Source organism: Leuciscus leuciscus (assembly GCF_965113295.1).
Source record: "Leuciscus leuciscus genome assembly, chromosome: 3".
NCBI classification, from domain to species: Eukaryota; Metazoa; Chordata; class Actinopteri; order Cypriniformes; family Leuciscidae; genus Leuciscus; species Leuciscus leuciscus.
Window position 1 is genome coordinate 40,706,302 of NC_138727.1, and position 11,168 is coordinate 40,717,469.

An 11,168-nucleotide genomic window follows, 5' to 3' on the forward strand; every position below is an offset into this window, starting at 1 on the left:
TAATAGTTTCATCCCTAGTGCTGAGGCCCCTAACAGTACTTCCATAAAAGTCAGCATACTTGATGTTAGAGGGTATTCACTTACTGTGCCAATGCAGCACGAGTACGTCCATCGGTGTAGAAACCCAAGGCCGACTGGACCAAGAGATCTCTTTCTTGCAACGATCTGACAGTTCGAATTACTCCCATTATGCTCAGGCTGTCCTCTGCCTCACTTATGGCATTGTTTGCCAGTTCTACGGTCTCTGCCTCCTTTATCTAAAACAAGCAGTTACTAAAACAGCTGACTTTTTGGATGTTTTAAAATAGATGCTGTCTGTGAGATTATGGTCTTAAAAGATTACCTTGAGTAGTTTTTCTTTGAAGGAGTGGTCTCCAACTTCATCAAAGACAGTAGGTTCTGTTTTTTCCCCACAAAGCTGCAGGAACAGTCGTTTGGAAAACAAAGTGTGGGCCAACACCACCATGAATGACACACACACAAATCATCATGCCAGTTAATGCATAGAGCCTGGTGTCAAGAGCTGAAAACAAAACACAGATGTGCATATTTTTTGATAAAAAGTTAATCAATTAAAAGCTCCCTTTCTGTCAGTAATGTTTCATGTAATGTTGATACTACTGACATATTGGGGTCTCACTTGGAAGCCCAATCAACTCTGAGTAGTAAAGAAATGACCAATAGAATTTGCATGGCAAGCTACTTCCCCAGACATATGGGGGTATACAAGATGGCGGCCTGCATCCACTCAGATCTTTGCTGCGGAGAAGAGTGGTTGCACACAAGGGGGTAATCCAGCACCCGGAAAGCGTACCTTCCCTGGGGGCCGCCATTGGCTAACAAGCCATCACCTGCTGTTAGCAATCCATTGACTCCCATTCATTTTTGCGTCACTTAAGACAGCGAATAACTTTACATCTGAGGCGTGTAAAGATTCCATTTGTCCATTGTTTATTTCTAAAGAAACACAACAATGTATAAAAGGCTCCATTACCTTGTATCGTACATTATGGACCCGTAGAAGCAGTTTTTGTAAAAATAGGCTAACGACTGCGTCATAACCACGCGACTCTCTGTCGCACAGTAGAGATGTAAGTGGGCTCCTCTATGGGCGGGTTTAAAACATGCGGGACAGCCCCTACTACTGGCTGTAGTCTTTCGCCTCTGGCCAAAAAATCCTCTGATGACGCAAAATGACAATTTCATCAGAGGATTTTTTCCAGACAAAAAATACATAAATCTCTCGTCTCAGGGGGATATGAGGGTGGAAAGCACGGTAATTCGAAAATACTACAGGTTTTCTATTAATACAAAGCTTAATGCTAAATCCTGAAGTATCCCTTTAAAGGGTAACTCAACCCCTGGTCAGAGCCCGTGCTCCTGAGACTCGTTTCAATAGCTCGCGCTCTCTGTAGGCGCAGATGAGTTGCCATATGAGAACGACTGACATAGCGCTGATCGTTTTCTGTCTGATATTGCCTGTGAATAGAAGCAACGCTGGCGAGAGTGTGCACAGCTATTAGTCATCCACACCGTTAAACTTTATTGGTGCATGCTCTAATTCATCTAGGCTGGTTTCAAAAACGTAAGTTCATTTAACCCTTTTTTTTATTTTTATTTTTTATCTTTCAATCAGAGATCTAATATTGATTTAGACTGTCACGATGCTATCAAACATAGTATCATAAACCATTTATGCTTGTGATTACAGGAGGATTGCCTTCGTCTGTCCAACTAGCCACTGTTTTTACTGGGTTTAATCATTCTGTTTTAATTTATTTTTATTTCTTTGGATGTATGTATGTGTGTGCCTCGGAAATCTGCTACCACTGTTCTTTGCGGACCTGGAACTGGGTGGGCCTAGGGTGGAGGCCTGCCAGTGATAGCCTGTTCGAAGTGTGAAACGCCGTGTGTGTGAGGCCTATTTGGTGTGAAGTGTTTCTTGCAGCGTTGGAGTGTGCGTATGTGAACAGTATTTATTTATTCAACTTTATTCACTGCAGCCTGTGTTTTATCAGACTGTATATACTGTAACTCATTTATTATGAGACTTTATTCACTGTGACAATTTTTTATTGTAGATTTTGTTTACTGTTTCCTACGGGGAATATTTGCTTGCTCTGATTGCCAACTAATATATTATTGTGTCTAGTGTTTAATAAAGTTACATGTTTGATTACATCAGTTCCATTTCTGTTCCTTCATTGGACATAACCTGCCTAGAAAGTTTGAAGGGGAGCGCTGTTTGGGTTTTCTAGCTTAGGTAGTGCCCCCCTAGGGGTCACATTTATATGTGTTTCTCTTTTTTACAAAACACAGGCAGAGTCTGCCAGAATGAACTCCATTTTGAGTGAATGAAAACTAAACTGTATCTGACAGTTTTTTATATAGGCTATTTAAAGTCCCCCTGTCAATAATTGGATCCCTTTAAACTCATCTTTGATCACCAAAATGATATAATTAAAGTTTTTTCCTTGAATTTTGTATGCCTTAATAGCTTGAATGTAACTCTACACCCTTGCCTTATTTAGTAGGCTATACGCCGTTCTAGCTTTTATGAATATGCAAATTAGCCCCGCCCCCACTCACTCCAGCGCAGAGATCCACTCGTTGATGATCACACATTGACGTGATTGGTTACAAGGCAATTTGAGGTCAGACACACCAGCGATTTCAAACCGCGTTTTTGAGACTGTCTTTGGTTCACTGCAGTTTTTAGGAGAAATACTCAACAAAGGTGTTGACATGAATGTGTAAATGGTTTGTCTTAAACCGTATTAAAAACACTACATAGACATATAAACAACATTAAAAACTTGATTTTCACCACACGGGGATTGTGAATTCATATCACACATAGAATTCTATCTAATGAAAACTCAACTTATTTAAAACTTGACTAAAGGTGATGACTTTGAAGTATTCAAGTTTTCCTTGAGTTATCTATTTATAATACATTTGATATAAACCACTTTTATTTTCCATCACAAGCATATCAACTATAGTTAGTTAGATTAAGGTTAGTGAATTTAAAGTAATCTTTTCCTTTAATGTATATTTACAAAATTATATATCAGACAAACAATAAATAAATAAAATCAACTGATAATTTTGATTGCAAAAGTTCTTTATTATCATTTTAAGGAAGCATTGTTTTTTTTTTAAAAGTTTTTATGTTGATGCAGAGAAAATCATTTAATTCAGAAAGTTTTATGGGATGAAACTCAGATAAAACTGCTCCATCTACTCCTGGTCTACTTTCAGCATGTCATGTTGTTTGAAGGCGCAGATGTAGTTTTTCTTGACTCCACAAGAGTCGTCGTTCCACCTGCCAACCTCTGAAAATGTGAGGGAGAGGTGAAATGTACCTTCATCAATATCACTATAATAAATCATTTAGCCAAACATCAAGTTTAAATTTAATGTGATTATCCTATAACCCATTATAGAATTCCTCTGTCTTTCCATACTTACCTTTCCAGTTCATCTCAACGCATTCCTCCGTGTTGGTGTACATGTGGTTGGGTTCACCTCGTGTCCAAATTTGATAATTCCAGTGGGAACCATCAATCCAAAAAAATTTACCAGACTGAGAAAGTAAAAAAAAAAAAAAAAAAGTATGTCAGAAGGTGTTTGTTTGGGTAGTAAGAAACTAGTGAATGCATGTCAATAAAAAACAGAAAATAACAACAACTCAATCATTTCTCTTTGCTTTCCCCATTTGTGAACCTCTTCAGACTGTCTTTTTACCTTGATGAATTCAAAGCCTCCGAGCCAGATGCGCAGGTTTTTTGGGTTCGATTTTTTCACAAGGCAGAGCAAGTAATCATTTTCCTTTTTTTTGTGCACTGATACCAGATGTGCACCAGGGGCTTTGGACCTACACTTGAACTGAGTATGAAACGAGCATTTAATGACTATACACAAAAATTTTTCAACACAACGTTTATTTATTTTTTTAATGGTGGAGGTAATAATGTGAAGGATAATAGAAACTATATCTTTAGTGTAACAATGCAACAATCTATTTTAAAAAAAAAAGTGCTATAACCTACCTCGGCTTGAGTGAAGTTAGCACGGCTGTAGAAGTATTTGACACAGTGGCGGCCCACTTTGAACCAATCAGTGAAGCCATGCACATCACAGGCTTCAGGCATTCTGCACCATGAAGTGACATTAGTATGGTCAACATCAAAACCTAAATGACAGAGTCACACACATGACTATTTTAAGCTATATGACACTTTAAAAATATAGGTGGATAGTTTTCTTTGTCTGTTTGAAGTGTAATATATAAGTCTGTTAATATCTGTTAATCTACTAATGCCGTCAATGTTTACTCAAAACAGGTAATATCTTTATAAACAATATACACAATATATATTGTGGTCACGTGTTTTGTGTTAACAATATCTGCCTTGTAGTTTATTGTTATTGGGGTACATTAAGGAATGGGGCTAATTACACTCTTAGAAAAAAGGTTCAGTGGGGTTGATTTCTATATAAACACTTAAAGTATAAAATTTGGAAATTTCAGCATAAATATATTGTTGAATTAAACATTACCTTTCTCCATTGTTAAGAAGCTGCCACTCTCGAAGAGAAGAGTCATCAACAGAACAAATCTTATAGATCCTGATTTCCACTGTGAAAAAAAAGCCCATATAAATAATATATAAAAATTGATACAAAGAGTGTTCATTCAAGAAAATGACTTACCATTGCAGTTCTTGCACTTTTGCCCTCTATCTGTGCTCACAGTGACTGTTTCACCTTATTTTATTCCATTCCACTCATTTTCACAACTCCTCCCATTCTCTCAATCTTAACATCTTTTTTTTTTTATTCTTCATCACACAGGAAAGTGTTTTTACACATCTATAGTGCCTGAATTACTAATCAATTTACAGTTGCATTGCTACTAAAGTAACATCAATACTATCTTAATGTTAATCTTGAACAATAAATGGTATGTAGGCTAAAATATAATCATTAATTTAAAACTAGCACAATCAAGAGATACAGAAGTCTGTAAAATAGAGCTCAATACTGTGTTAATGAGGGGATTTTCCATCATTTTTACAGGGTTTTTTGTACCTGTATTTTGAATTACGCATTGTGTTGTGTTTTAGGATTAAAATAAATGTCCGTAATGGATAATTACCAGTGCCTGTTACATTTTTCTACTATTTTTTTTTTTCTTACAGTGTGCAGAGATCAACAAATAAATACTAATTTCAGTGGATGGATAACCATAATGCAATGAATGAGAAGATAGTTGGGAGGATTGTCCCAATGGACTAAACACGATTACGTGTATTATTATAAGACTTAATAAAGTCTTGCTAAATCATTCCCTCTGCACTCTTATTATTGCATTCTGCGTCATAATGCACTTTTGACTAATGTTTTTTGCACTAATGGTAAAAAAAAAAAAAAAAACTTATTCTGTTCATTTCCATGACCCTTCTCCTATTTCGGCATTGTGCTTGCTCGCCAAGTGAAAACTATTTTTGTAGACGGTTCATTTGTCAGAGAGAGACGCATCTGATAAACGACAAGCATCTGAAAGGCTAGTGGTTTACCACACTAGACAATAAAAACGTGAGATCTTGTGGTTACTGACAGAGTCTCCACTTGACACTGCCACCCTAAGTTGCTGCAACTCACATTCAGAACGGCTTTGTCACTTAATCTGATCATAAAAATGTAATTCATCAAGTTGCATGATAAACTTGCAAGATCTCCTGTAGAAACATTCATTATTTGTAATTACTTAAACTTTAATGTAAACATTTGGGTGTTGCCATCAAATTCACTGCATTAGACATACTCTGACTCAAGACTCTTTTTTTTTTTTCAACTGTCAAATTTCTCAACTTCACCTTTAGCATTTACATTTGTCACTTTGTATCGCTTTTATTTTTTCACAACCCCTCATGATAAAGTGTTGCTTGATTCTGCAAGAAGCATTAGTTCTTCTCATTTCATTAATCAGGCCAAAAAAAAATTCTAATTTTGATTGCAAAAAATACCATGTTTGAATTTGAAGAATTGTTTCTATATTTGAAAATGTGAGGGACAGTGAAATTAATGGATTTGTGTAACTTCTGCATGTTATAAACATAAATAAAATAAAATGAAATGCATGTTAAATGATTGTTAACACTTAAATTTGTCCTTTTTTCTGAGGAGATTCTGTCTGAATTAACCATCTCATTGTCACAGAGAGTGATGAAGCAGACAGGTGAGTATAATGTAACTGAAGTTTATAATAAACAGAAGCACGGAAACCAGCAGATGTAAATGGTGAGTTGAACACAATGAAGATAGTTGAATGGAACTTAGCTGATGAATAACAGTATTATGCTTCACAGGTAGAGAATGGAACGAGGCTGATGGCAGACGTGGATGAGAGTCACTGACGATGATAGCAGGTTCGTGGAACAGGATCAGACGATGATGATGATGATGATGATGATGATGATGATGATGATGATGATGATGATGATGATGATGATGATGATGATGATGATGATGGCGGCAGATAAGTGGAATAGGTAGGCTCTAGGTAGAGTCTGTGTGTCCATGGAAAGACGAGATCAGACAATGAAGAGTGGTGCAAGTGAATGTATATAGTGAACAGGTGATGAGGTACAGGTGTGGTGATTAGTAATCAGGGGAGAGTGAACGAGTGTGTGGAGTCTGTAGAGATCTGGTGGAGCCGTGACACTCATATCCTCATACTTGAAAGTACTGACCTTAGATACTCCCTTGACTTCCAGGAAGAGCCGAGAGCTTGTTTACTAGCTCACAGCTTTAGCTAAACATTCAGTTAAAACTGTCTATTTTACCTTATAAGTCAGCCTCAGAGCCAGAAGCGCAGGTTGTTTGGGCTAAAAGTTTTCACAATGCATCCAGTTTTTTTCTGAATTGCTGAAACACTAATGCCCATTCTCTGAACCAAATTCTTAATAGCCTAAACCAATTTGCACTGGCGGAGCTAGGGGGTGGCCAGGGGTGGCCGTGGCCACCCTTGGTCTAAGCTTGGCCACCCCTCTCACAACTGCTGTTTCTGTCTCTTTTTTTATTGACAAAAAATGCGTTTTTAAAACGCTGAACCGTCTCTTTTAAGGCGAGACACTACAGGTGAATAGGGATTTTTTTTTAACTAGCAGATATCACCATGAAACTTTCCCAGTTGATTACCTACATTAAGATGAGAAAAAAATGTATTACAAGTTTTCTATAATTTAATGTTTAAATATGCAAATTAGTCAATATCTAATTAAATATGCACTATTTTGCATATATTTTAAAAAACGAAATCTGAGTATTGGATAAAGCCAGGTTAAAAATGATTTGTTCATTGTGTTCACATATTAGGTGGGAAAAAAATTACAGAGGGATTTATGGATATCTAGCCTACTTTTGTTATCCTGTAAATCAGAATATACTGTCAATAGCCTTAAAAAAAAGGTTTTCGCCATGTTTTTTGGAATAAAATGTTATATAAATCAGGCTAGGAATAATATATTTACAAATCCCTCTGTAAATGTCTTCATAATATAACTAGGTACAAGACTGGAAAGTTTGGTGTATATAGGTGCTACTGAAGTGGAGATTTCGTACTTGGAGTATGAGAGAAAGGTCATTTTGAGAAAACGGGCTTTAAAGATTTATCATCAGCCAATGAGATTGCGGATTCAGCCCTTTTACTTTCACGATTGGTTGCTGATAAAAAGGAAATGACCATATTTGGATCCGACAGCATTGTACAGGAGAGAGAGAGCTATCCAGCCGTGCGTGTGATGACAGGAAGAAGACAGAGATCGCGAAGCAGCGGGAGGATTAAGAACGCCAACTTTTGTTGAATTTATGAGAAATCTACAGACGCGAACAGACAAAGTGTAGTAAAATAAAGACCTAAATGTGTATTTCGGACTTTTTTTCACCACAAGTCTGAAAGAAGACATGTTATTGAAGACAAATATCCAAAAATCTCAAAATTGACCAGTAAAAAAAAAACGATGTTTTTGCCTGCCGTGTCTCGCCTTAAGACCACAAAAAACGTGAGAATTTTCAGACGCACACTCCAACTTCACCTCAGCGCCAGGCCAAAGTCAAACGAGTGCGGAAATGTGCAAGTGCCGAATGAGCTTCAGCAGAACATCAGACAGTGATATGCACATAGTAAATATAGAGTCAATCTTTCTCAACTGGTGGGTTGCAAGACCGTTTTGAGTAAGTCGAATAATGTGCAGTCAACAACAAACATAATTCTCTTTTTTTCTGATGCTACTTTTATTTTAGAAGGTGTTCTGTGACACTTCTGTCAGATGCTAAGAAAAGGGCGCTGTCCTTATTCAGTTGGCTATCTTCGGTAAGATGAGATGTTGTCAGGCCAAATGTCAGTAAAACTAACTAACTTTTCTGTCATACGGCTGACAGCCGTTGTACTGTGCTTGCGGTACGCAAATCACGCGCAAATGCGGCGTGCTGTAGCCGTAGTTGTCGTCAATTAACTCTTGTAAGAATCAAAAAGGCGATTTAAGCTGTCAAAACTGCATGCATGTAGTTGTTATATATGCGTTACATGTGTCTGGATTCAAATATTCTGCTATGTGAGATCACAACCCATACACAAAATAAATATATTTGAAATATATTTTCAGTATATATTTTGGAATATATGCAAATATTTGAAATTGGCCCAATAAATATATTTCACACTTAACATCATATATTTTTGTTATATTTCAGAATATATTTCAATGTATTTTTTTTCTGTATGGGTCCCCAAAAGTGTCAAAATATATGTGGCATATATTCCAAATACATTTAAATATATTCTGAAATATAACAAAAATATATTTCAAATATATTTATTTTGTGTATGGGAATGTAAGGCACAAACTGATATGTAATGTTTTAATGTCCAAATAAATGTGAGCACTGTGCATTTGTACTAGACAGGCATTCATTTTGCGTTAATTTGTAAAGGACAAACAAAAATGGATAATTTTTAAATACATAAAATAACTAATTTTACATTCTGGCAACATTACACTATGAAAAACATAACATTTTACATGATGTGCTGTTGACTTCCGCCGAAAACAACAAAACTTTTGTTTTCCTTTTTAATTTAGTTATGATAGAACTGTTGCAATTATTTATTTTGACAACTAATATATAAAGTTAAACTTTTTTTTGACAAACTCAGAATTGGTTGAAGAGTTCATTGATTATATAAAACACATGTTGAATAATCTTTGGAATACAGTATTTATCCACATGTTATCTCATCCATGAAGATGCAACAATGTAGAACAAGCTATTGGATATTTTGAGAACCAGAACCAAGCTAACTGAGCAAGTTGAACTTTAGCTATAGTGTGTGTCCTTTTATTACTATTTAATTAATTTTAATATGAGGTGGTGGGTAATAATAAAAAAATATAAAATTCACTCAGTATTCCATGACTCCTAATTCAAAAATTAAAAGTACAAATTAACTTTATTCAGTTGTGTAGGCACTAATTAGGCACTAGCTGTCCAATACATTATCAAATTATTTTTTATGATAAAATAATTAAGATTTCTGTGCCACCCCAGACTGGTTGCTTGCCCTTGCCTGGCCACCCCTAGGAAAAAATCCTGGCTCCGCCACTGCCAATTTGTCGAATAAATCACTCTTTCTGTAAAACATTAAAGCCACACTAAGTAGAAATTGTGTTTTTGTCAAACAGCGACCCCTAGAGTCGCTGTGGAATACTTGCACTGTCGTAAATATATTATATTATAACGTTTTTACATGATTGCAGAATCACAAGTAAATAGTCTATAGTCTAGGCCTACTGTATACTTTAATTTGTGTTGTTTTTATTGGAATGTAAACATTACAAAATGCCAGATAACATCAATTAAGTTAAATAGTTCATAATAAGTCATAATAGTTAGCAAATTGTGCTCGTTTACACTATTTACAACCTCTACGTTAGGCTTATTTATGATAATTATGTGAGATATTGAAAGCTGTTCTCATGATAATCGCAGGAATCAACGTCAACAGCGTCGTCTGATATCCCTCAGGACTACGTGATAAATACACTTCACAACACCTGAGTTCAGCTGGCAAACTAATTCGTGAGGGCATAGCTATGATTTATCAAAAGTTTCAAAACGATTCCATTTACACCTGGTCACATAAATGTATTTTTGCGAAACGGATTTAAATTCGATCTTCAATTCTCGCGCTATATTCTGATTTAATGGAGTGCACGTCACCGAAAGCAACAGATATGAGCTGCATTTTATAGATCATCAGCTAAAATTTCAAAATCAAAGACCGCAATAAGAGAGAGCAGTAACAGCCCTGGTAAGATCATTTCGTTTCTTTACTTTTAATGATAAAGATTGTGTGTTAAGCGTCTGCGACTTACTTTCACTTTGATTTGCTATAGTTTGCACGTTGGCTTGATGCAGTTGCTCATCTGCGGTGATGTGTGTTCCAGCGCGTCGTCATATCTGGATATAACATATTATAGTCTATACAACGCTCTCACACGTTTTTATTTATTTATTTTTTTTAGCATTTTTGGGAGGAGTACAATTTACATAGGCCTATGTGGTTTCAAAAACCATATGCATTTACACTTGTCCAGTTTCGTCTGGAATGCGTCTCAGATCTCCTCCTGAAGTGGTTTGAGGGATCGGATTCAAATCCGTATCAAATGCGTTTCGGAGGGCATTTAAACCTGGACTTTTCACGATCGGATAGCTATCCGATCTGAGAAAATGCATGAAGTGGCCAGGTGTAAACAACCCCCATGACAAAAACATACGCACGAAAGCCGAAAACAAACGCTGGTTGGCCTCTCACGTCCAAATTTGACGAAGTGGTGGGGGAAGTGACGTATGCCGTAAAGCAGTCGAATTTTGTAGTTCTTTTTGTGCTCTGGTTACTACCCGAACACTGAAGTTACATAGTGCCAGTAAAAGCGATACAGACCCTGTCAGGCTATGGCAGACGTGTCATTCAACCTATTGTAAGTCGATGTACCATCACAAGGATCTTGGAAATATATTATGAAGGTTGAAAATTTACATAGGCCTAGTGTTGCTTTAAACAAGTTCAAGATGCAATTTGCAAATCTCATGCACTC

At 36.4% G+C, this 11,168-nt stretch overlaps 1 protein-coding gene across 1 annotated transcript; it reads right to left on the reverse strand.

The window, feature by feature from the left end:
- Window positions 1–3,166: 3,166 nt before the first annotated feature.
- On the reverse strand, window positions 3,167–4,801 carry LOC309495300 (lectin-like). Its single transcript, XM_082164972.1, has 6 exons — window positions 4,720–4,801; window positions 4,567–4,645; window positions 4,056–4,198; window positions 3,751–3,891; window positions 3,475–3,589; window positions 3,167–3,338 (listed from the first exon to the last, which is right to left on the reverse strand). The coding sequence occupies exons 1-6, from the start codon at window positions 4,720–4,722 to the stop codon at window positions 3,244–3,246; spliced, it is 576 nt and encodes a 191-aa protein (XP_082021098.1). The 5' UTR covers window positions 4,723–4,801; the 3' UTR covers window positions 3,167–3,243.
- Window positions 4,802–11,168: the final 6,367 nt, after the last annotated feature.

Excerpts from the sequence above, each read along its gene's own strand:
- LOC309495300 (XM_082164972.1), bottom strand. Across the intron at positions 4,199-4,566 it reads CTTCTTAACAATGGAGAAAG|GTTTTGATGTTGACCATACT; the intron begins GTAATGTTTAAT and ends TCTGTCATTTAG. Across the intron at positions 3,590-3,750 it reads GAGGCTTTGAATTCATCAAG|TCTGGTAAATTTTTTTGGAT; the intron begins GTAAAAAGACAG and ends TTACTTTCTCAG.